This window comes from Ambystoma mexicanum, chromosome 8, assembly GCF_040938575.1.
Source record: "Ambystoma mexicanum isolate Mex_15411 chromosome 8, UKY_AmexF1_1, whole genome shotgun sequence".
NCBI classification, from domain to species: Eukaryota; Metazoa; Chordata; class Amphibia; order Caudata; family Ambystomatidae; genus Ambystoma; species Ambystoma mexicanum.
Genome location: NC_090929.1, coordinates 1,281,969,690 through 1,281,997,329, shown reverse-complemented (window position 1 = coordinate 1,281,997,329; position 27,640 = coordinate 1,281,969,690). Strand labels below are relative to the sequence as shown.

Sequence of the window (27,640 nt, the reverse complement as noted above, 5' to 3'; positions counted from 1 at the left end):
GAGAAGAAAAAGGAAGGATTCCTTTATCAACGGCGCGAGGCCAAGAGGAAGACGGTCCTCGCGGTGCCTCTACTGGACGACATTTGGGATGAGGGCCTCGCCCTCCTCAAGAACCCTTCCACGACGCCAGCTAGAAGAGACCGGTACGAGAAGAAGTACCGGGTCCCGGACGCGGCCCCCCTGTGCCTCCGGGCGCAGCCTACCCCGGACTCCGTCGTCTCCACGGCGGCCAGGAAGAAAGCGGGGGGGGTGCGGCCTCCACATCGACTTCCCCACCGGACGGCGAGGGAAAGAAATTGGACGCTATGGGACGCAGGGTCATCTCGTCTGCAGCGACGACGATTAAAGCGGCCAACGCCTTGGCTATCGTGGCCCGCTACGACAGGGAGCTATGGTACAAACTGGCTCCCCTGCTGGACTTCCTACCGGACGACAAGAGGGCGGATGCCCTGGAGATCCTACAGGAAGGTGAGGTGGCGTCGGACCACGCCATCACTATTGCGACGGACATCGCCGACACTGGGTTTCGCCAGTTGGGCAACGGCGTGTGCCTTAGGCGGCGTGGATGGCTCAAGGCTACGGACTTCCGTCAAGACGTACAGACCAGAGTCCTGGACATGCCGTTCGATGGGAACAACCTGTTTGGGAAAACAGTGGACAATTCCCTTCAGGCCATTAAAGCGGACACTGTGACGGCCCGGGCCCTTGGGGTTCTGCAGCAACGACGGACGCCCTTTCGGAGCAGCGGAGGCAAAGGCGCCTCCAAAGGTTCCGGCGGCGGTTTCTCCACCTACCGTCAAGCGGCCCGCTTGTCGTCTCAGGAGGCCTACAGAGGACGAGGCAAGTCTGGCGGACCCCGCCGTCGTCGCCAAGGAGGTCAAGGCTGCAGAGCCTCGTCGAAACAGGATTGAACCGGCCGTGGGGTCGGGCCCCCACCGAAGAACCCCAGTGGGAGGCCGGCTGGCGAGCTTCGTCAGCGTGTGGGAGTCCATCTCCACCGACCGTTGGGTGCTGGACGCCTTAGCCCGGGGCCACGCGCTCGAGTTTCAAAGAAGGTGCCCGCGCGTCCCCCCCGTGACCAGGAAAGAGCTTCACGTCCCTCAGCTTCTCCTGGAGGTAAAGGCGATGCTCAGGAAGGGCGCCATCGAACTCGTCCCAAAGAGGCTTCGGGGCTCCGGAGTTTACTCCAGATACTTCCTCGTGAAGAAGAAGACGGGAGGATGGCGCCCCATCCTAGACCTGCGACGTCTGAACAAGTTCATCAAGGCGCAGAAGTTCCGGATGGTCACCCTCCAGCACGTCCTGGGTCAGCTGGAGGAAGGAGACTTCCTGTCGTCGTTGGATTTGGAGGATGCCTACTTCCATATTCCCATCCTAAAGGGGCACCGAAAATTCCTCAGGTTTGTGGTCCAAGGGCGTCACTACCAGTTCAAAGCCCTCCCCTTCGGACTACGGTCGGCACCCAGGGTATTCACCAAGTGCCTTGCACCGGTGGCGGCGCAGCTGCGCCGCGAGGGGATCCACGTCTACCCCTACCTGGACGACTGGCTCATCCGAGCCAAGACGAGGGAGCTCGCCGTGGAGCACACGGCAAGGACCGTCCAACTTCTCACGGACCTGGGATTCTCCGTGAACTACGCCAAGTCCCACCTGGTACCCGCGCAAAACGCACTGTTTCTGGGAGCGAAGCTCGACACAGTGTCCCTTCTGGCCTCCCCGTCGGAGGAAAGGACCAGGTCCATCCTGGGCAAGGTACAGCGGATGTTGGTTTCCGACGCGGCCAAGGTGAGGTCCATCAAGTCCCTCCTCGGAATGATGTCTTCTTGCATCTACCTCATTCCCATGTGCAGGCTCCGGATGCGCCCGTTGCAGGAGTTCCTGGACGCGCGCTGGATCCAAACGACGGGCGGCTTCGAGGAGAGGATCACACTCGACGAGAGTTTCCGCCGAGCGGTCCGGTGGTGGGGCAACCGTGCGCATCTGACGGCAGGCATGGACTTCCAGACCCCAGACCACCAGGAGACCGTGACCACGGATGCCTCCCTGGAAGGGTGGGGAGCGCACACCGAAAATCTGCACGCGAGAGGCCTTTGGCTCCCGACGGAGAAGTCCCTCCATATCAACGTCCTGGAGCTCCGTGCAGTGTTCTGGGCCCTCAGGTCCTTCCTTCCGTCCCTCAAGGGCAAGGTGGTGAGGATCTTCACCGACAACACCACCACCATGTTTTACATCAGGAAACAGGGCGGAACCAGGTCCCCAGCACTGTCCAAGGAGGCGCAGGACCTGTGGCATTGGGCCGTCGCCCAAAGGATGTTTCTGGTGCCGTTTCATCTGGCAGGGATAAAAAACACCATCGCCGACTCACTCAGCAGGGAGCTGCGCTCGTGCCACGAGTGGGAACTACGGCAGGATCTAGTGGATCACCTCTTCCGACGGTGGGGCACACCCCAGATCGACCTGTTCGCGACAGCGACGAACTCCAAGTGCCGGAGGTTCGCCAGCAGGTTTCCCCAGGCGAGGAGTATGGGCGATGCTTTCTCGTTCCCCTGGGAGGGCCTGTTCCTCTACGCGTTCCCTCCTTTGCCACTGCTAATCCGGCTCGTCAACCAGCTCAAGAGGTCACGGTGCAGGATGATCCTCGTCGCACCTGCGTGGCCGAGGCAGATATGGTTCCCGGACCTTCTGGACTTGTCAGCGTCCCCGCCAATCAAGCTGCCGGTGGACGCGGATCTACTCTCCAGGGAAGGAGGCGCCATCCTCCACCACGACCCGAAATCGCTGAACTTGCAGGCCTGGCTCCTGCAGCGCTAGAGTTTGGAGGATACGACATACCGGCCGACTGCAGAGAGGTTCTTGCAAAGGCCAGGGCGTCCTCGACTCTTAAATGCTACGGACACAAATGGAAGAGGTTCTCTGTCTGGTGCCACGCACAGAAGATTAACCCTCTACGGATTACGGCTCCCCAGGTACTGCCGTACCTGCTGACGCTGGCCAAAGCTGGACTGGCACACGCGTCCATCAAGATTCATCTTGCTGCGATCTCCCGATACACCAGAACCACGGGCCGGACGTCCTTGTGGTCTCATCGTCTGGTGAAAGAGTTCATGAAGGGACTGTTCAGATCGTTCCCGCCGGTGAAGGCTCCGGCCCCGGCGTGGGAGCTCAACGTGGTGCTGACCAAGCTCATGGGACCTCCGTTCGAGCCTCTGCACTCGGCCCCGTTGAAGTTTCTGTCGTGGAAAACAGCGTTTCTTGTGGCCATCACCTCCGCACGACGGGTGGGAGAGATCCAGGCCCTTTCCTGCAAGGCCCCATACTTGACTTTTCACGACACGAGGGTAGTGCTCAGGACGCACCCCTCCTTCATGCCCAAGGTACCGTCGGACTTCCATCTCAACGAACCCTTGGTGTTGCCTGTGTTCTTCCCGTCGCCTTCGTCGCCGGCTGAGAGGACTTTGCACTCGCTGGATGTGGCTAGAGCGCTGAAGTTCTACGTGGACCGCACGAAGTGTTTTCGGAAGACGTCACAACTCTTTGTGAACTTTGGACCTGTCAATCAGGGGAAGGCTCTCTCGAAGGCTTCCATTTCCAGATGGCTCTCCGGCTGTATCATGTACTGTCATCGGTTGGCAAACCGACCGCTGCCTGGCCGTCCGAGAGCCCATTCCACCAGAGCGATCGCAGCCCCTGCTGGACATATGCAGGGCTGCTACGTGGAGGTCGACGCACACCTTCACGAAATTCTACTGCGTCGATCGGGATTCCAGGGAGGAGTCCAGGGTCGGCCAAGCAGTGCTGCGCAACCTGTTCGCCTGAGGTGAGCCTGGTGAGGAGGTACGATGCTTAATGTTGAGTTTGATGTACTGCTTAATGTTGAGCCTTTGCCACCTCCCGTGGTTGTGCATGTGTGTACTGCTATGTATTCTTTATTCATGAGCATGTGAATCCATGCCAGACCCCATGCTGGAGAAGGAACAAGTTACTTACCTGTAACTGTTGTTCTCCAGCATGGGTCTGGCATGGATTCACATGCGAACCCTCCCGCCTACCCCTCTGCGGCTCTTCACTTGGTCATACTGCCACTTCACGTGCTTCCAAATCTGAAGATGGCTGCCAGAGGCGGTGCTTAGGTAGAGGGCAGTCATTGGCTGTGGTCAGTATGACGCAGAGACCAGTGATTGGTTATTACTACGAAAGACAGATCAGAAACGAAACTGATACTGGTTTTTTCTTTACCGAGGATTCCCAGCCTGACGACGGGGAATATTCAGGAGCATGTGAATCCATGCCAGACCCATGCTGGAGAACAACAGTTACAGGTAAGTAACTTGTTCCTTATGCTTCACCAAGTGATAGATGTGCTGAAGGCCAACTGTGATGTTATTCCTTTAGTCCTGGTATTTCTGCAGGCACAGTTTGATCTACGTCCCATCAGCATACATTTGAATGTGTAGTGCGTATTGAGATGTCAGTGCCACCACAGTAACATTTCTTGTACGTTTAATAACAGCAAAAGAAGTGAGAATTCCTGTGGACTGCTCCTGTTGATATTGTTTATTGTGAAGTTGACCAAACTGATTCTGACATGCTGATTGTGGCCTCAGAGGAAGGACCTAACCCTGCAGCTAGGCAATTCCTTTTGTGAATGGGTGTGCCTTTGATTCCTGTTGCCAGGACAGCTTCCTTGGAGTGGATGTTTCTCAGAGAAGGGTGTTGTCTGCCCTCACAAAGGAACAAAGAAAGGCAAGCCCCAGGTCCACTGTCTTGCTATCAGCAGCAAAGACCACCTGGCTGCAGGGAATACACACAATCCTTTCACAGCTGAGCTTGGCCCACAGGACTGTAACATATCTGATATCAGATGGAAGTGGCTTCATGTAGTCATGAGAATATTCACCATACCACAAACTCAGGCATGGCGTTATATTTAAAGGTTTAACTGCCCCCAAATAGTAATTACTCATAACTGTGTAGTTTTGGAGCAGAGGTGCAGACTTTAAATGCAGCCTCTGTGCTTAACTGACTTGGCTCTCACAGCAGCTGTCAAATGGGTGTCTGTGACCTCTGAACCTTCTCTGTGCCACTGCAGAGCAGGCACTGTAGATCCAGCTACTTATCCAGGAGGGCATGGTGTGCACTATGCATTTGGCATGGAGCTCATGATCTGATTAGCAGAGAAGAAATTACCCATATCATTTTATTATTTTAATAAAAATCAAAAACCCACCCTCACCATGCATCACACAACCAGTAGAAGAGTCTCTGTTTGTTGTTCAGCAGAGCAGTTGATGAAGCCGACGAGAAATCTAAATAAGAACATGACATACTACAAATGTTAGGTCTCATTACTGGGAGGACATACCAGCAATGTGCTGAACTGCCTCCCACCATTGTGCCTTTTGTGGCCAGTCCAATGGGCACATTTTGGCCCAATTTACCCATTTTATCCAACCTACAAACAGAAGATTGTTCACGAACACAGGAATGTAGCCCTGCACCACAACACAGCAGCAGCAGCACTGTGGTCGTGCACGAGGTAGAGGACAAACCCCAAGATTGGCAGGCTCTCCCTCCAAAGCATTGACTTCAAGGTACATGTGCCCTGCCATGTATCCCCAGTAGGGGAAAGATTAACTTTATTCACCCATGCATGGGAGAGAATTACAACCGGCAAGTGGGTGTTGAGCACATTAAAGGAGGGATATTGTATGGTAATTCTGGAGCAACCTTGCAACCTACCACAAAGACCCTAAAAAATGCTGCAGAATCATCTTCTCCTATTACAAAAGAAATGTATATCAATCCTTCAGAAGGGAGCTATTGAGCCTGTACCAGTCAACGATGTAAAAACAGCTGTTTACTTACTTATTATTTAGCACCCAAATAGCACACAACGATGAGGCCTGTACTGGAACTCTGGCCATTGAACAAATATAAAAACAACACAAAACATAAATGTTAGAGTGACTACTCTCCACACCTAAAAAAAAAGGGGGGATTGCATGGCAACGCTGATATGAAAGATGAATACATTCGTATTCCAGTGTTCCCAGACAACCACATGAATGTGTGCTTCACGGTAGACAATCAACATTTCCAGTTCAAAGTTCTTCCTTCTGGAATTTCATTGGCACCTCCTGTGTTTACCAAAGCGCTTTCCATGGTGGTGGCATATCTGCACCACCTAAACATATCTGTGTTCCTTTATCTGGACGACTGGCTAATGACAGGGGAGCGTGCAGCAATATGCTATGAAAACACCCAGAAGAGGACACATCTTGCAACATCTCAGTTTTCCAGTCAACGGACAGCAATCCTGTCTCGTTCCAAGCCAGATCATACCATTTCTATGAGCCATTTTGAACACAAACAAGGTCAAAGCCTATCCCTTTCAAGAAATAGTAAAATGATTAATAGCTCCCTTGTTACAAAGCCAACCAACCCAATAACCATCCAAAGGTTTATGAAACATCTGATACTGGTGGTGTTATACATTTTCATAATTCACCATGCACGCCACAACATGCACCCATTACAGCAATGGCTCACAGGACAATGGTCGCAAATGGTCACTGTATTCTAATTATTTTATTTTTGTTCAATCAATCTCACATAGCCCCCTGTGAATTACATATGATTGTAAAACACAAGTAGTACTGCAGTAAAGAGCTGCTCTTGGGTACTTCCCCTCTAAAAACTCTCAGAAACAGAGAATAACACTCACTTTCAACCCCAGAGACAAAGGTTGCAGATATTCATTCTGGACCCTTTAAGTTACCTTTTTTGGATGGAACATTTAGGTGTTGGAGAGATCCTCTGCAGACCCCTTATTGGAGGATTGCAGTTAGGGTTGGAAAATCAGTCTCTGGTCTCAATAAGCATTTTTAAGAAGTGTCATAGGTTTTAGCAAACATTTATGGTTTTCCTTCAATTTCAATTCAATTCTTAAATTGCTTAAATGGTCGTTGTGCATCAATCTCCTGGGCAGTTGTATTCAAACGTTTTCAAACCGAACCTCCACTTGAGTAAAAATATTGTTTTTGTGCCCCTCCACCTAGGGGTTGGCCCTCAACATGCACCCATTACAGCAATGGCTCACAGGACAATGGTCGCAGATGGTCACTGTATTCTAATTATTTTATTTTTATTCAATCAATCTCACATAGCCCCCTGTGAATTACATATGATTGTAAAACACAAGTAGTACTGCAGTAAAGAGCTGCTCTTGGGTACTTCCCCTCTAAAAACTCTCAGAAACAGAGAATAACACTCACTTTCAACCCCAGAGACAAAGGTTGCAGATATTCATTCTGGACCCTTTAAGTTACCTTTTTTGGATGGAACATTTAGGTGTTGGAGAGATCCTCTGCAGACCCCTTATTGGAGGATTGCAGTTAGGGTTGGAAAATCAGTCTCTGGTCTCAATAAGCATTTTTAAGAAGTGTCATAGGTTTTAGCAAACATTTATGGTTTTCCTTCAATTTCAATTCAATTCTTAAATTGCTTAAATGGTCGTTGTGCATCAATCTCCTGGGCAGTTGTATTCAAACTTTTCAAACCGAACCTCCACTTGAGTAAAAATATTGCTTTTGTGCCCCTCCACCTAGGGGTTGGCCCCCTGGGTTCCCAAAAGTTGTGCAGATGCACTCAAGCTCTTTAAAATATAAGCATATTTTCTACTGTTTATATTTTCTATCAAAATCCGTCACCTTAATCCTTTTTTATATTAAAAACGTTCATCTTACTCCCTTTTTAAAGAGTCTAGGACCCCTTCCGGAAATCCTTTGGGGGCCCCCCCAAGGAGTGCCATCTGCCTGGTTTGAAGACCACTTCTATAGGGAAACAGAAAAGCTAGTGTGTCATTTCAACAACGAAACCAGGAGACAGAGTAAATTGGTCTTGGAGCTACTTTACTTCTGGCACAATGTTTCTTGCACTGGACATATGCCAGCTAATGACAGTTGGTGCAATAGTTTTAGGCGAGAAACCATAATTTTATCCCTGATAGAATTTAAAGCTAGTTCCAAACATATTGATTCCAGGCAAGATTAACTACTTAAATCAAGACCTTTTTCACAGGATTCCTTCCAATTTATCACAAAAGATCCCATTATGAAAGCGCCAACTCCCCACCCAATAAAAATTAATAGGAGCAAAGTTTGCCTTTTGTACTACACTAGCAAAAAGTACCTATTCTTCTGAAACTCAATGATCCTGTAGGCCACTGTTCCGATTCGCTTATCACTTGATGCGCTTTGCACTCTGAAGTAAACTGCACTGAGAATGAGCATGTTTGGCTGGCTGACATACCCCAGAGCAGATGTTGGGGGTTGGCGACAATTAATCTGCTGCTGCACACTGGGACCTATTCTGCTCTCTCCCCACCTGTTGCCTCACCCTGGCCGGGTGCAGTAAGTTGCAATGGAGATGTCCCAGAAACCGTGCATTTTAGGGTTGAGGACCGGTTCTTCTACGACCACATTGATATTTCGCTGATTTCAGGCAACCGTCTCATGTGGGAAGGTACTGAAATCCAGGGAAAGGGGCGGGGGTATCCAAATGGTATGTGGCCAGTCATGTCCGGGGGTTCCTAACAGGTAACTATGCACAATTTGGTGCATATTGATGAAACAGTGTGGAATTGTGTGAGGAATAACGCTTGGCCAAGCATCTTAGGCGATTGTAGTTGAGGCCAGTATTACGGAAATTGGGGGGTTGGGATAGCAAATCTGCACTGATTCTGCTACAAATTAGCCCAGACCCTTTTGTAGTTTTTGGGGGTGCGCGCTATATTCATAGAACATGGCTTGTAAGGAACAAAGAGTTGAAATTGGGGGGCAACTGAGTAGTTTTAAGTATAATTCACTCCCTGGCACTACATTAGACAAAGGTTTGTTTTGTATGTACACCTCATCTAGATGATATCCCTATATTCCAACACCCTGGTCCAATTGTATGCTGAGGCTGCTATCATTGCTCTCCTCAGCGATTCTATTGGCTATCTTAGTATAGATGTAACTGTTTTTTAGCTGCTATATATTATGAACTTTGTATTAACTTTTGTATTCATGTAGCTGGCTATATCTGTGTCTGCTGAGCAGTTTTTGTATTTTTTTGTAAATTGATGTATATAATTTTACTTGATGGCCCAGCTGAAAAAAAGTATATTGACTTGACTTGGCTTCACCAAGCCACAATCCCACAAACACATTTTGACTTGTTCGGAAATTCCGGGAAAGGGGTGGGGTGTCCACATGTCATTTAGCCAGTAATGCCTAATGTTCCTAACAGGTAACTTAGCAAAATGTGGTGCAGATTGGAGAAACAGTGTGGAATTGTATAGGGAATAACGCTTCACCAAGCCACACACCCACAAACAGTTTTGCTGAAATACTGGAAAAGGGGTGAGGTGCCCCAATGTCATGTAGCCAGTAATGTCCAGAGGGTCCTAACAGGTGACTATGCACAATGTGGTGCAGATTGGTAAAACAGTGTTGAATTGTGTAAGGAACCACGCTTTGCCCCAAACCCAGACCACACATTTTCACTTTTAGAAATATAGATTATTATATAGGGTAGGGCAGGCAGAGAGCCTGATTACCAAAAACTGTCAGTGCCCCATCCAGAGAGTTAACTTTCCACTCTGCTTTCACCGACACTCAATTGAACGTATAACTTATTTAAAACATATCCTCAAGTAACGTAGTTAACAAATGTGCCTGATATTTTCTTATCCAACTACCAGTTGGGTAGTGAGAACTGGAACATTTCCATCACCATAACTCTAGCTTTTGCTCTGTTAATACTAAGGTCATGTAAAGTGCAATACGATTGAAGAACAGTGATTGAGTGTTGTAAGTTCAAACTTTTTCTCATTCAGTATTGCTGCAGTCTCAGCATTTGTAAATCGCTTCATCTCCAGCGGATCCTGCTTAGAGCATACAATTCTTTCTGCTGCCAAATGGGCAGTCAGATCCGACAGATACAAATCAAAGGGGAGGTGGGAAGGATGCAGCATTGCGTGAGACCCTCCTTCATATTAATTTGTCTGGGTCATTGTCCATTTTCACCTGTCAGCACCATAACACAAGTGTTCGTGGGTTGTACCACTGTGATCTTAAGCATAGTATTTGGGATGCCTGCGTGCCTCCAGTTTTTGCCACAGGATCTGAGTATTGACACTGTCTATGCTGCACAAAAAACTTTTTTCAGGATATCATATTTTTCCCCTAAGAGATTCTGCCAAGCTTACATTTCCCTCCCTAACAGTATTTTTGAAACGACCAGTCACCGATAGATATGACGGTTACCATTGTATAATGCTTGGTCAGGACTCCCTTTTCAATTTTTTGCAATTTTACTGATAGTTAATAATGATTTTAAACAGCTTATTACCCCAACAGGACCATCATTGCTACTTTGCCAATAATGATAAAAATACGTGGCATTTGAAAATACCACCTGTTTTACCACCCACCACATTACAGGCCCGGAACTATTTACAACTAGTGGTATAACTTGATTATTACAGTACCTCAATGAAATACCACTAATTTGTACCTCTTCCCAAAAGGTATAGGTAAACATTATAGAAGAACACTGAAGTGTTTTTAAAGTTATTTTCCTGAAGCAAAAGCAAGGGAAAATCTGTTCATGGGGGCCACAGAAGGTGTACAAATGTTGGCATCTCTAATGCTCACCTTTTGACAAACTTAGTAATGAAATACATAGAAGGCTCGATAATGACTATTCTCTCCTTAATAAAAAGCCCAGTCATTAAGTGATTTCCTTCCTCAGAATGAGGATGGGAATGGAAAGTATTACAATAATGCATGCACCTTCACTAAAATATTGCTAATGTATTGCAGCAAATCCACGTCCATTACGCCCATACCAGTGACATTTCTGTAACCAGGCCTAACCCTCAAGTTACAACTTGTGGCAATGGCAATTAGTGCCAGTGGTATTCTCAGCAAAAAGGATGCCAAACCTCTAATGAAACACAAGGGGGATCAGCCATAAAACCGATGACAGCCATTTAATCACTTTTAGAATTACTTTAGTCACACTTGATACGCTGTGAAGCACGCTCCACTAGCTAGCTGTACACGTGCCACATCGTTCCCTGCACTGAAAGGCCCTCAGTTCCACTTCCTGCTCCTGATGGAAGGGTCTACAGTGATGTTATATTACCCACCCATGTTGCCACTGGAATATCCAAAGACATGATTTCACACATATGGCCTGGGCTTCAGCAATAATTGCACAAAATGCTTTGGGTTATCTTTTCTATGCCATCCATAATCACTCCTTGTTTTTGCTCAAATAAATCTATTCTCTACCAATTTTCATTCATTTACGTGCTGCAACATTCGCAATTATACCTGCATCAATCCAAGAAATGAAAGTTGGTGGATTTGATATATAGGTACGGTACGCTTGTAACCACTCTGAAATTAGGCATCAATACTTGTGGTGCAAACCGGCAGCAATCACTCTTTTCCCTTCAACTCATCCACCAGGGTTGGAAATATATAGAACAAGAGATTATGGGTGTGGGAAGGTGACTCGCGCTCAAGGCAAATTAAATTAAAGTAATGTTATTCATCTGAAATATAATATGCCAGGACGAATACATTCAGAATAGTATGGTATTAATTCCAAATTGTGAACAGCCACTGGTCATTTTCAAGGCTGTGGTTATCCAACGTTGCAAATAATTATGGTACACGAATTCAACGCAAATGGATTGTCCAATTGATCCATTGTAACAACAACATAATCATCAAGTTTACAGAAAATAACATAAATCATTTTTATGATGAATAAAAAACAATGTGACAAACCACCATTAGTAATCATCAAGACCAAAAATACGACATTTCGGGTTATAGGTGGAGAAGTTAATCAATTTGAACAGAAAATCAACAGAAAGAAGATCAGAGAGGGAGAGAAAACAAAATAAAATAAAAGAGAATTGAAGTTTTCCTATCCATGAAAAAAATATATCATAAACATTTTCAGCATTTGATTTGTGAAGTTTGATATGTATTATGCCATGATTTGGGGCACCGTGCCAAACTAACTTGCCACCAGGACCACCCAATATACCAATACTTTTGGGCTCATCACTAAATCAATCTAGTTTGAGGAAGGTTAAATGTGCAAAATATCACCCATGTGACTTACACCAATAATACTAATAATGTGATAAGATCCTCCAAAAAGGAACCGGGGGAAGATGTAAAAACACTCTTACCCTAAATCTTGATTCAAAGTACAAGCTTCTGGAAGAAGTAAGATAGCCTTTTGAAAAAGTGGCACTTTCCATGAAAATTACTAATATAAAAAATCAATGGAAGTAACAAATAAGATTGGGTATGTAGAACATACCTGTAAGGACAAGCCCAACCTATGGAAATTGAGTTTCCTTTCTAATAATCGGGTAAATTCCAAAGAATAAGAATTTGAGAATTTCTTTGGTTGAATCTATAATAAATCCCAATGAGTATGATAAGTGGTCTAAATTTCACTAGAATAGTAATGCATAAGTAGATAATGTGAAAGATCGTACCTGAGACCTTAGTAAAATGGCGCCTGGTAACAGTGATCAGAAAACCTTCATTAAACACATCGAGTGGTTGCACACAATCATAGCCCTTCAAATGGGAGCAGAGTTGAATAGTTGCCAAATACAGTGATTCCTAAAACCAAAGTACAATGTCTCCACGTTAGATATTCAATAACGGAAACAATACATGCTCCGTTCATATAAAGCTCTCCTTATGATCAGCTCAACAAATCCTTACCCTTCATCGGTAAAGAAACAAGTATGGGGCCCAATACCCGAGATCTGAAAGTCGTGTCCAAACTCTGAAAGTGGAAGACCACATTATACAACATTGTCAGCATACAGAAATGTCACGAAAGTGATGTTGTAACATAACGACATCACGCGTAATAGCATGTGACGTCAGATGTAAACATTGCGGCTGAATCGTAGTTAAATATGTAGCGATAATATATCTTTTTCATTATAAACGATGCTATTCTAACCAAAAAGTCTGCTCTTAATAAAAATGGAAAATTGCACAAGCAGGACTAACTGATTAATTAATAACAATGCTATTATAGCTACAAATCTGCTTTTAATCATAACAGAAAATAACACAAGAGGGACTATACTGCGTGATCATTATTAAGTGGTATGGCCCAAATAGTAAAATAATACAAACTCATTAAGCAAAGAAGGAGTAAAGGCCACCAAATAACAATCAAAGAACACATGATCAGTTGTTAAAAGTATGCATTCTAGAATGATCTACTAATGATGCTGGAATTGTATTTCCTTATTCCATATGCAATTTTTACACTGACCCTCGAATACTAAAAGTAAATGGAGTCAATTGTGCAAGTTAATTCTGGTCTTACTTCCAGTTTGGACATGATCTATGCTAATAAGTATAATTAGTAGATATGAATTTAAATATTATAAGGCTCCTAATGAGAAGTGTGGTTGGTGGATGACATTGGAAAGCAAGTCAGCCTGGTTCGTAGTGCCCCAGATCAGCAATTATAGAAAAACATTCATTTCATGATCAGTGTACAAGCCCCTAGTGGTGCATTTTAGAAATCAAATTAATTTAGATTCCATCTGTCTCAATTTAAGTCAAATTTTTCCACCTCTTTTCCCCCTTTTAGCTTTCATAAGACCAATGAATCTAAGGTCTGCTTGATTATGTAGCTGATGTTCAAGTTGCCAATGTAAAGCCAAAGGTGATTTAGGTTTAGTCATCCTCAGACTCGGTAAATGTTCTCTGATCCTTACTCTCAATTGTCGAATAGTACTTCCGACATACAGTTTACCACAAACACAAATGATGGCATATACAACATAGCATGATTTGCAATTAATGAAATCTTTGATCTTGATCAATGTACCAAAATTGTCAGCAAAGGATTGACAGTTGTCATAAGCATCTTTGCATAAATTGCAGTTACCACATTTGAAGAAACCATTGGTTGTCTTAAGCCAATTTCTGTTCGAGCTTGCATCATTAATCTCAAGAAAAGATGGACTCACTTTGCGTTTAATAGTGAGTGCTTTAGTGAAAGCTAATTTGGGTTTACCAGACAAAAGAGATCTTTGTCCAGTCTGAGGATATGCCAGTGTTTAAGGACTAATTTGTATAAGATTGAATAGTGTTTGGAGAAATTCGTAGTAATAGAAATTTGCTGGGGTTGATCCTTAGAAATTTGCTGGGGTTGATCCTTTCATTTGCTCTTTTCCACCAAGAGATCAGATCGTTTTTTCACAGCAAATTTGGCAGACGCTTTATTGATGATATCAGGTCGATATCCTTACCCAAAGGAGTTTTGAATAGAGGCTATCACATTCCTTAGCCTAATCAGTAGTACAGATACAATTCCGTCTCGCCCTGTGGAATTCCCCACCTGGTAAGTTATTAATAGTGGCTCGTTGATGACTACTTTGAGCAGAGAGTACTTCTGTGGGCTTGCGATAGGTTCTAGTCTGTACTGTACCCCCTGCAATAAAGATATGTAAATCTACAAAATCAATCTCAGATGGATTCGAGTTGCCAGTGAACTTGATACCAAAGGCATTATTGTTAATATGGTCCAAAAATGCTCTGAAGGATTCTTGTGAGCCTTTCCAAATGATTAAAATATCATCAATAAATCTACGCCAAACTATTAGATTGTGGACAAATGGTTCCTGGTTCAGAATGTGTGTTTGTTTATATTGTGACAGTAAGCGGTTTGCTAAACATGGTGCAAATTACGCACCGATAGCAACCCCTTTCATTTGTACATAGTATTGGTCATAAAATAGACAAACATTGTTACATAGAACAAATCTTAAAAAACTTTTCAACATATCAACTTGTCGCAGGTATGAAGCAGAGGAGTCACGAAAGGTATTATCTATAGTCTTCACTGCCAAGCCATGAGCAATACTAGTATACAATGATACTACATCTATAGTGGCCAACAAGTAATCTGGTTCCCATTGTATAGTTTCCAGGAACTGAAGGACATGAGTACTGTCTCTTATGTAAGACTTAATTTTCATAACAAATGGTTTCAGGGCCTCATCTAGATATTTTGATAGTCCTTCCATAGCCCTATTGATACCACTCATAACTTCAGGGATTTGGTCAGATGGCTTGTGTATTTTGTGAAAGAAATACTTGGTGGGCATAGTGGGCTATGATATGTTTAGAAATGTTTTCTCATCATCTGACAGATAAACTTTAACATACCATTCATGTACTAGGTCTTGTAAATCCGCCACAACTTGTTTAGTTGGATTAGATTTGAGTGTCGTGTAGCACCTGGGAGTGGCAAGATGTTCCATCCCCATTGTTATCTAATCTGCTGTATTGACAATAACTATATTCCCTCCATTATCTGCCTCCTTTATGGTAATACTTTTGTCATTGGCAAGGTCTTCCAAAGCCCTGCATTCTTCTTTACTGAGATTAGATCTCTTGTTTTTGTTCAACGTATCAAGGTAAGTGTAGATATCTTTGGTAAAGTCTTTCTGAAACGTTTCAATTACATTTTGAGCTGTAAATTGAGGAGTGAATTTAGAGTTGGGTTTTAGTTCCTTAATGTCAAGTGTCTAGCCTTGATCTCTAAGTCAAGTCTTTACAAATAGTATCTAGATCAGCACTGGTCTCTTGGTTTAAAAAGATTAGGGTTGCAATATTGGTGATATCAGATATGGTATATGTACTAAGGGGCTCCAATGTGGGGTTGGAAAGAAATGTTCTTACCTCTGTTGCGAAGAACTTTTTTAATTTCAAATTTCTCAAAAATGTGTACAAATCAATTTGAAAATTAACAAATTCAGTACCAGCACTTAGGGCAAAAGAAAGCCCTTTATTCTAAACAGACATTTCATGCTGTGACAGTTCTCTGTTAGAGAGCTTGATCACTAAATCTGAGTTAATAACTTGCCCATGCGTTTAAAGGTGTTGGAGTGGGTCAAAATCCCTGGACAAGTGCTCTCCTCGTCTGTGTCGGCTGTTCACAATTTGGAATAATTGCCATACTATTCTGAATTTATTCATCCTGGCATATTATATTTCAGATGAATAACATAACTTTAATTTAATTTGCCTTGAGCGCGAGTCACCTTCCAAGACCCAAAATCTTCTGCATCGAACCACTTGACAGGAGATCGAGTTTTCATAGTTAATACATTATTTGATGCCTTTTGGTCTTATTGGACTGAGAGTGAAGGAGCCAATATACACTTTCTGCTCTAAGCATGACCACAACCTGTAACATACCCTAAACAGAGAGGGATCTATGAACAGGTAGTAAAAAAACAAGTTTAGAGAGGGGCCCAAATGTGGTAACATTACATGCACACATTCAGATATTCTAAAGGAAACTTACCGTTTTATTACGGCTGCTTCTTCCTATATATGATGCTCTTATATTGTGAACTCTCTCTTGCTTACCTCCTGAAATTCATCCTCACTGGCAGGCTCCTGAGAACTAAAATCACTGCACAATATAATTTAAGCATCAGCATCCCAATGCCTCTTCTGGATAAGGGATGCACGCAACTCAAACATAAGTTTCCATTATAGATTGTATAAGACATATGGATGAAATACATTGACCATAATCACTTAAATTGTGGTGAATGTGAGTTTATCATTGTTGTTTCTGTCTTCAGTCAGTTGGAGATTAAAAGGTCCTTTGCAATGGTTGGGCAGCCATGTCTGATAGAGGCAATTTATTGTAATCATAAAAATTATTCATTTTGATCACAGTTAAGGACCAGGGGTCATTTTTCAATGACATTTCCACAGAAACATAAGCAATTTAAATAGAGCATCATCTATAGTCAAAGGCCTTCATTGCAAACACATCTCTTTCAGTCCTATGGAGCACTGTGGAAGCAATGCATCAAGAGTTCTGAGCAATCAGGCAAATATTTTAGCAATCTTTAAGGGTCCCCAGTCAGGTTAATTTAGTTATCTACACATTCCCACTTATTGTATTGTCTCTGTGATAGGTATGACACTCTGTATTGTTTGTAGAAAAGACAGCTCCTCCAGCTGATATTTCGGAAAGTGGGTTTCCTTTCTGATCTCTTCCTACCTCTGGGCAGCTGTCTTTATATTTGTATACCTTTGCAATACTATTTATTCTCAGGGCATCTAAATAATTCAGAATTAGTACCACAGTAAGTGCATTGTGATTAGAAGGATATACGAGCACTGTCCTCCAGGGCATTATCGGTGTGGTTACAAAAACAATATTCTTAGAAGTGTCAACCCTCAAAGGAAGGTTTACAGGGAGATATTGAATCATGTTTGCTCAATTCAAGAAGACATCCCCTCTAACAGAATTATTGTGGAATATATGTTTCTCACCCAGGGTACTATGCACACCCAACATCTTTAGTCAGACCACTATAGACAATTGAGCATGGATAGAACCCATTAGCAAGATTAATATCATTGATCCAATTTGCAGTGATAACAATACAAAGGTACGAAGGATTTGAAGATTCTGGTATTTTCTGCTCCCTCCCCATCTACTTCTGGAGATTGACGGATTGGTTTGATGTAACCAGGGCTATCCCATCCAGGGATGATGGGGTATCCAGGGCTATCCCATCATCCTGTCCCTGTGCAATCATTACCCTGCTGAGAAGGAGCTGTCCATTGATAGTGAGTTCCCTCCATGAACCTTGTTTGTAAGGACATAAGCAGACAGCAAGCTTGTCGAGATTTTGGTCATTGATAATTTGTAGCGATTAACCCCCATGCAGGATTTGTTATTTACTTCTGACAGAAAGTTGTGTGTTATGAAGTTGGTGTTATCTAGTCAGAGGGTTTCGAGAGGGTCCAGTTTCACAGTACCACTCGCGGTATGGTAATTATTCATGTTGGCTCTTTTTTTTTGCACGGAAAATGTTATGGGGTTTGTGCAAGAAGTCCATTATCCTCTGTAGGGGCGAGGACATTGCAGGCATAGTTGACATGCCTAGTAGCATTTTTCTAACCAGTACAGGTAGTATTGCTTAGGGGCAATGCGCTCATCTTGGAAGCAACACGACACAAAGCAACTCAGGTTTGAATCCTGGGTCTGCGCTTAGAAACCTCTTCGGTATTTTGCACGTTCTAAAAAAACTATTATAATAGTAAAACGAAATTGGGCTAATTTTCACCATAGAAAAAACAGAGCTCCTTCCATTTGAAGAAAATCATGATTCAATGGGCCTCATTACACGGATGGCGGCATGCCGGTAAAATACCGGCACCGCCTTGGCGGAAAGGGGAATTACCGCCCCATTCCAAGGTTGGCGGGGCGGTAATTCCCCCTTCCACCATTGCCCTTCCCCATTCCCATTTTTGCCCCATAGGGCTCAATGGGAATGGGGAAGGTGCTAATTACCGTACCGCAAATTGCGGTACCGTAATTAGCTCCCTGGGTCCCGTTGCGGGTTGGTTTTTAACTCCTGCAAAAAGCAGGCATTAAATCCCCCAACCCGCAAAGGGACCTCGTAGTAAGGCGGTAAGGATTTACCGTTACCGGTATTTTACCGGTACCGGTAAATCCTTAGCGCCATCCGTGTAATGAGGCCCAATTTCTGTGTAGGTGATCTAAATGCAGAAACAGGTGTACATATGTGGCACATTGTTATCAGTTTGCTCTGCGCTTTTTTTCATTTGCGTTCATTGTTAAGAATCTGCCTCATTATGTGGACTTCCTTACATTGATTAAACACCTTCAGAATAACTAAACATTGATTGCAAGCGTTCTCTATGTTCCTACTTACAACTTCACTCACTCAAGATTTTCTTTAACATAAAATCCGCTACATGGTCGTGATTTGCATTTCTCTATTGCTCCATGCATGGTGCACGCTCTACCGTGCCTTCCTATATTTCAATTATGATTGCATTGGGAAAGGTGCACACGTTGTAGCATGGCACTGAAGCTGTGCTTGTCTGCTTGCACTATTTAAAAGAAATTGACGGTTTGGTGTGCTTTCTCCCTCAGATTACACCCCGCGATGTTCATGGTGAGCATTTGCTGTCTTTGCTGCAAGAACTTAGCAGCCAAAAGCATAGTAGTGTTTCCCCTGGCTCCAGCCTCGGAGAGAAAAGAGATGACGAGGAGACGAAATCATTAAGCTCATTCTGCTTTAAACTGTCTGAAGATAACCTCTCCAGAAAGGTATGGGATTCTTTTTTTTTTCCAATATAGTCCACCTATGTGGACATCATTTGTGTATGCATGTTCAGGTGTTCGCTTTGTGTTTCCATTTATCAAATTATTAAGTATATACTATATGTAATTAATATTGTTATTGGATTTTGGGATGAATGTGAAAGTCAGCGGCTGGGTTTATGCAAAAACAATTTCTCTAGTCTCGTAGGTTTGATGTCTTAGGTCCACAAATATAAATTCACCAGCATTGATTTGCTGTACACTGAAAATCTGGGGTTCATACCTCAAATCTATGGGAAAGAGACTGCACGAGGATTCATGCAAATGTTTTAGCTATATTAATATGTTTCAGCCTGTTGACATGTGTTCTCTCAAGTGCTTCAATCGTGGTTTATATTATGGCATAATGCAATTCTCCTACAAGAAGTTGGATTGAGAAAACTAACCTTAGCGTCTATGTGTGTTTATGTCATGTACATTTAAAGCACCATGCTCCTCCTTAACACTAGCTTGACACTAAACTGGATAGAGTGTGGGTTTTTCTTTCACGGGGATTACTTGCTACAACCAACAAATACACAAATCCAGCAGAGCCACAATGTATGAGACAACTTTTCTTATGATGGTTTTCAGTGGCGAATAGTTGCATAGGTTTTGGTCATTCTGAAGAAACTGCTTTATTTTACCACTTGCTGGTTAGACAAAATGATATTGAAAGTGAAAATGCAACTGAACCCTCAACTTTCTCTGTATTTTAAAATAACAGAAGTGTCTTCATTTAAATATTGATCCGTTTTTCCTTATAAATATTGAAATATGCATATGATAGTCTTTAAAAATATGTGGGTGGATTCACAAAATGTAGCGCAAATGAAAGAAGCCCAGAGAATGCACTTGTTTCGTTTGTGCAACTTTTACAAATGCACAATTCACATTATTCTCAAAGGTGACCTACACATTCCTGTAGGGGTTGGACAGTAGCGCAGAGATGCACTGACCATCCCTTTGCATAACTCTAATGTAAGACAGGCTCCCAGCAACCACATGCTTGCTGGCAGCACATTAAGGCACCAACTCTGTGAAACGCTTGAAAGGAGCAAATGCATTTCCAACCCTATTTGGGGGATGGACATGGAATTGTCATGCTGCAAGTCAAAATCATGATGGGGTCAGAATGGTCCCTGCCATGATCTCCGCCTCCCATTCTCTGTTCCCAACCAGTGCAGGGCGATAACCCACATTCCTGTGCAATTAAAAGTGCATCTCGATTGTGAATTCGGGCTGCATAGGAGGGAAAAGTTACATCTAAATGAGCACATATAAGATGCGCTCGTTCTGATGCCCTTTGCGAATCAGGCTGCTCTGTTTTATGGTGCAAGTGATGTAATGCTCTAGCACATCTCATTACTTGTGCCAAAAAAAGTCTTGAGAATCGGGTCATGATTTTTAACCGTTTCACAATAACATACATTGATAAGTATAATGGTCACAATCCTTAAATCAGTGCTTAGCATTAGAAACAACAGTTTATATCATGTGTAGGATGTTTTAATTGGGTGACAACTAGCTTAGGGGGTTTTCCACCCATCCCTAATCAAGCACTCACGATTTTCATTTATTTAATAAAGTTCTGTGTATGGTCCTTGGACCTCCAATTTAACAATATTGATTCCCTACATCATCCCTCCCCTTCAGGACGAGAAACACAAAGGGTTGCACAGGAGGTCTATTTATTTACAAAAAGAAAGAAATGAATCAATTTAAATATACATCTTTTATACATCTGTGGAATTCCAAAATCGATAATGATTACAATGAAGAATAATCAATGCATGGGTTGCATCACTTTTCTATGCTAAATTGACATTAATGTGGCCTTTTGTAACGCACACACACACACACTTCAGCATGTATACAGTTTATTGATGTGAATCATGGATTGAAAAATGTATGAGGTTCCAGGATAAGGCTTTGATTTGTTAGTTTTTTTTAAAAGTTTATTTATTGATGGTCATGTCATCTACATACAGCAAAATTAGATGAAACACAGTAGAGAAAGACATTTTCAGAGGCACAGCATAATCAAGTTTTACATAATCTTGCTGATGGCACAGGAGAAATGTCATCGTCGGTGATCATGTCACATAGGTACATTCTAAAGGGGCCCAAATGTCCTTGGGGCGACTTGTCATAGGCAATGTCATCACATATTGTTCCCTGCAAAATGTTCAACATGCGGTGCATGAGTGCTTTTCCAACTTTGCAGTATACATTTTTTCGCTATCACACAGGACACATTAAAAAGTCTTCTTGTGGTTTCTGCTGCCTTCCCAATATCCCCAAACAAATATTTCTGATGGGTGAGAGAAGCCAGAACTGGCATTATTTCCTCAATGATCTCGGCCACCTCCCTCCAGAACCCAGCAATCGGCGGGCAGGCACAATACATATGGAACGAATCTGCCCGTGGCTCACCACATTTTTGACATTTCTCAGAATAGTTTTCAGAGATCTTGGACATCTTGGCCGGTGTGTAATGTAGTTTATTCAGGATCTTAAATTGGATCAAGCGCAGGCCAGCATTTAATGATACAGACTTGGACAGTTGACAGTACCTGGACCACTTCTCCACAGTGATTGTCGCCCCCATGTCTGCCTCCCAAGTTGCTTTAACTGTGCTTAAGGATGGGGAATGAGTTTGTATCAAGCGTATAGTGTGGAAATTCCAGGTCCGGTGCCAGACATCCATGATAGGGTGGCTCATCAGGGAATAACAGCCATCTAGCGCTGAACACTGCCTTCATGCAGTGATATTGGAATAATCTGAGCTGTCCTCCACAGACTGTGTTAACAAAGTCATCTAAGGTCATGTATTTCCCATTTGGTAACATATCACACATTTTTATCTCTCTGTTGGGGTCACATGTTCTCTGCAGAGCTCTGTCGAATGAGGGTGTGGTGCCGGGGAAATTCCACAGCAAGTCCTCTAGGTCATATGGTGCCTCTATCTGTAATCTTTTGTAGATCGCAGACCAGGCATGGACAGTGATACTGACCGGGTCAAATTTGCAGGGGTCCCCAATGTCGTGTGCTGAATAAGATGGAACGTAGCTCGTCGAAAAGGCAGCATATCTTTCTATCGGGATGTGTGATGTGGTGTCCAGCAGGTCATACCAGTGCTTAGTAAATTGAGCCTGCGCCACCAGATAATATAGCTCAAAATCTGATGTTGAAATACCCCCAGTGCTGTACGGTTCGACCAGCTTTTCCCACTTCATCCTGGCTGCTCTCCAGTTCCATATGAACGAGGTGGTCATGGACTGGGGTCTCGTAAAGAACACCCTACCCAGCCAAATCGAGATATTTCAGAAGAGGTACAGGAGTTTGGGGAGGACCACCATCTTCAGGATTGCAATCCGGCCCTATAGGGAGATGGGAAGCCTAGCCCATATCTGTAGTTTAATAGTAAGTGATTGCACGAGTTGATTGTGATTGTCTGTATATAAAGTCAGTCCCTCTTTGGATACAATTATGCCAAAGTACCGAACATATATGGGCGACCATTTGTTTGTTTGTTTATTTATTTATATAGCGCTCTTGACCCGGGGGTATATATGCGCTTTGAACATCAGGTTACAGGTAAAAGACAATAGTACAGTATTGATAGGGCATAGATAATAGTATTCAAACAATATACATAAAATTGGACATTCGGAGTGCATATATATGTGGTAGGACAGTTATTTGTTGGTTAACCAGGAAATGACCTTGGTTCTGAAAGGTTGGAAAGTAGGTGTGGATTTAATATCCAGTGGGATGGAATTCCAGAGTTGTGATGCCAAGGTTGGGAAGCTGGATCCTCCAGCTCTTTTGAGGGAGTATTTGGGAACTGTTAGTTGTAATGAGTTGGACGATCTGGTGGTTCTAGTGTTCTGTCTTAGTGTAAATTTGTTCGAGAGGTAGGGTGGGGCAAGATGATTGAGGGCTTTGTAAGTAAGGTACCTAAGTAAGTACCTAAACCTCAGCTGGGCACATGGTGGCAGGTGTAAGTGGGAATATTTCGGACTTAGAGTTGTTAATTCTGTAGCACGAATATTCCGCAAACTCATGTATGTCAGTCATGATGGGGCCCAGATTTCTTCAGGGTCTCGAATATAAAGAAGTGTGTCATCTGCATATAATGATAAAGACTGGGTCTAGCCTGTCATGCTAATGCCCCTGTGTCCTTGGTTCTGTCGCACAAATGCCACCATCGGTTCTATTGCAAACAGTATAGAGGAGAACAGACAGCCCTGACTAGTGCCCCTGCCTAGTAAGAATAATTTGGAGAGAGTGCGGTTAGTGAGGACCTTGGCTCCTGGTTCGGTATATAGCAGCCGAACACATTTAATACAGATATTCCCAGGACACAGAATCAAAGGTCTTTTCAGCATCTAGGGAGACCGCAGATGCCCGTGCTTTGGGATCAATCTGTACCATGAACTCAAAAAGCCTGCCGGGATTCAGAGCAGTCGACCACGTCGGATAAAGCCACACTGATCCAGGTGGACCAGTCTATGCATACTAGGGAGGAGCCTAGTGGCCAGGACCATAACAAAGATGTTCACGTCAGTAATAATTAATGAAGGGGGTCTATATGAGGACATATCATGGGATGGACTCCTAGGCTTCAATAGTACGGTTATTATGGCTTCCCTCATAGATTCCGGTAGGATACCCCGGTCCATTGCCTCCTCCCATACCTTTAACAGAACCGTTGCGAGTTCGACATGGTATTCCTTATTCCTTATACAGCTCCATGCCTAAATTGTTTGACCCTGGAGCTTTCCCCGATGCTAGGGATTGTATTGCTTCTATTATTTCTTCACAGGTGACTGGTTGTTCTAGGGCTTGTTTGCCTTCAAGGGGAAGTTTAGGAAGGTTTAATGCATTCAGGCAATCACTTGTTTCCAAAGTGGATCTCACATCTAGATTTCAGTAAAGTTCTGTATATAAACGTGTGAATTCCTGGTTAATTCCTTCCTCCTCTGTGATTACAGTGCCATTTGTCGCATGTATACTAGCAATGGAATTGTGACGTCGTTCAGCTTTCAATAGGTTGGCTCGAGAGCAGCCTGCCTTATTACCTTCCCCGTATCTACGTGCTCTCATGGGGGCAATCATGTATTGTATTTCCCTGGCCGTCAGTTTGTGGAAATAACTTAATAGTCTGTTGATGTCAAGTGGTTTTTTTTCATGGGTATCACTGTATTCGAGTTCCAGTTCCCATAATCGTGCTTCCACGTCTGCCAGTTCTGATCCAACAGATTTCAATAGCCCGGTGGTCTTAGACACAAGGACCCCCCTGCATCCAGACCTTGAAAGTCTCCCAAAGTGTTGCATGGCGATTGATGGACCTTTCAGTCTTTGCCAAAAATTCTTCCATTTCCGTATGGAGAGATTCAGATTTGCTGGGGTCTTTTAGGATAGCAGATGGCAACCTTCATCGCCTAGCTGGTGGCAGAGTCTCATGTAGTACTATTACTAGGAATATTGGGGAGTGGTCTGTGAGCGTGAGGGGAGTGCATATCGCAGCTTATCAACATGTTTGAAAGAGATGAGGAGAGGAGCCAGTAGTCAATAGGTGATTCAGAATCGTGTACTGAGGAATAGTACGAATATTGCCTGTCAAGTGGATGAAATGTCCTCCATGCATCAATCAGAGTCATCTGCAGTAATCGCTGGTGTAAAGTGGTCGCTGCCCTGCTGGGAGCCCGGTGAATATCAGAAGACCTGTCAAAGGTGGTGTCTCGGATTGCATTGAAATGGAAATCGCCCCCCCCCCCTATAATATCCAGGCATCATCTGATGGGGTGAGCATATCTAAACATTTTATATAAAAATCAGGGTTGTCTATATTGGGTACATAAGTGTTAACCAAGATAACTGACTTTGCAGCTATATTACCTCTGACCAATACGTATCGTCCCTGGGGGTCAATTTTGCTGTCTGTGCATCAGAATCCAGCGATGGATGGAGTAGTGTAAGTACCCCCTTAGACTGGGTGGAATATTCCGTGTAATACCTGTTTGGACCCAAGTTTGCAAGGAGGTCGATGTTCACTTTTTTGAGTGCATGTGTCTCCTGTAACATCAATATGTGTGGATGATGCCTAGCGACGTATGTTCCCACTTTTCCAAATTTCATTGGGTTATTGAGCCCACGTACATTCCATGACAGAATATGAATTTTTAGCCGTTTTCTGTGGGATTCTTGTGTGCGATTTGGGTATATCACATTTATCCTCAACTGTGTATGCCATTTCTAGGGAAGTACCGCTTGGAGCGGCATGACCATACATTTTAATACATTTAACTCCCACAACAGGGCCTAAAATCCACACCTTCAGCCCCCCCCATAGGTGTCTCAGAGAATGACCAACTCTCTTCCCCCCAACACCCTCCCGCATCATCACCCCCAACTCAATGATGCTTCCCTTCAAACTTGTGGAGCTTTCCTGAGGTGTGCATGTTGCAGCTACATGGCTGCCGCAACCAAGCGCCCCCGATCCAGGTTTAACAAATAGTAAACAAGGCCACCTAGTATTGTAACTTTTCAACCAATGCAAAGGATATCAACGTTTTTGTCATTCAGTCTGTGGCATCCCGCTTCTCCTCGCCGGGTCAGGGTCTCATGTTCTGATTTGCCCCGCGTTCTCTAGGGGGCAGAGGGATGGAGGCCTCAACATAGGCAATAGATGCAGAAGGAGTTTGGAAGAAATGAGCCATTCCCCCGTGCTGGATCCTCATTTTGGCTGGGAAAATCAGGGCATAAGGGACTCAGCGTAGACAGAGTTGTTGCTTGACTGGTTCATATGACCTCCTTTATGCTTGTACACCTTTAGCGAAGTCCAGATTTACGTGAATGTTGTTCTCATAGTGCAGCGTACCTTTTTTCTGGCCAGTCTGAGGATCACATATATGTCCCTATAGTTGAGGAGGCGAGCGATTATTGTGCGGGGCATTGCTCCAGGTCTGGGCACAGGAACTAGGGTGCGGTGGGCCCTCCCGACCAGGAAGTGCTCTGAGAAAGATTTTGTGCCAAATAGGGATTTCAGAAGGGGTTCCACATGCCCCTCCTTTGGCCCTTTACACATTGACTGCGAAACTCTGACAATCCGGATGTTGTTTCTCCTGGATCTGGTTTCGAGATCCTTGCACTTGCCCTGCATCTTGGCTAAATCCCTTTTTAGTTGTGTTGTGTCGTGGCCATGCTGGGTGATCGAATCATCATTCGTGCTGATCCTGCCCTCTGCTTTGATGATGCAGGCACTTTGCTTGTCCACCCTTGTCTTGAGTGAGCCGATGGTTGCCCTTATATCGGCTAATTTGACATTCACAGCAAGGAATCCACTCTACACAGTGGCCGTCAGGCAGTCCTCTCTGGAGTTGTCAGGCATCTCTATCTGGGTATTGGCCGCAGTCGACGTCATCGCTGTAGATCCCTGGGACTGCGAGTTTGTGAAGGAGTCCATTGGGCCTTTCTTTTTGGCGTCTGAGCCTTTCATCATCGTCTCTATATTAGCGATTGTCGTTCCCTTCACTGCAAGGTGGGATGGGGTAGAGCAGAACAGGTATGTTAGTTGGCGTATCTGAGAGCCCACAAATAGTTTGGCTCACCTGCTGTCGTACAGACCCCCTGATCTTAGGAGTGTCATGTGGGGGCATTCTCTTCTGGCCTGAGTATTGGTGGATTTGTTAGACCAAGTCTCGTGGGGTGATTGTGTGGTGTCGCTGTATGGCTAAAAATGGCCCAAGTGCACTCCTTATGTGGGCACAGTCTGTATTTCCAGTATGATTGAATTTATCAGTGTCGGAGAGCGTTTCACCACCTATGTTATGCGCATCAACGGTGGCGGTTGTCTCAATCCACTGGGTAGGTTTTACCCCTTTACCCCTTGCTCCCCCACACCTGGCTCGCCGCATCCAGGGTCATGGCATGGGTCGTGGCATGGGCGGAAATGTTATTGTAGAGTTTGGTCTTGAGTGAGGGTTTGTGCTATGGGGTGCAATACTGTTGCGATTATAGTTAGTGTGCACCCAGGCCTCCCTCACGTGGCACTGGTAGAAAGGTCGATGATGCAATGAGCTCAAGAATAGTTCATGCCGGTTCCTGCGTTATGATCTGTCCTGGAGAATGGACTGTGTTCTCCCACTTTGTGGAGCAAGCAGATTATTGTTCACAGTTTATACTGTAGAACCTTAGGGCTTCAACATAGTAGTCCATCAGCTACGCAGTGTTGTTGCAGACATTATTTGTGGTGCTGGTGTTACGTGTGGTATCCGTATATTAAAGTGATACTGCCCCCATTTTAGAATCTGATTTGAGCTCGGCTAAGTTCAGAGTGTGTGCACCGTGTAAATCGCTGGGTGTGAGG

General features: G+C 44.2%; 1 protein-coding gene across 1 annotated transcript in view; it reads left to right on the top strand.

Annotated features, from left to right (window-relative positions):
* Positions 1-27,640, top strand: part of KNDC1 (kinase non-catalytic C-lobe domain containing 1) — an 895,433-nt gene that overhangs the window by 650,005 nt on the left and 217,788 nt on the right. The window contains exon 23 of the mRNA XM_069611402.1: positions 19,054-19,230. Within this exon, the coding sequence (XP_069467503.1) occupies positions 19,054-19,230 (177 nt within the window). The remainder of the gene's footprint in view (positions 1-19,053; positions 19,231-27,640) is intronic.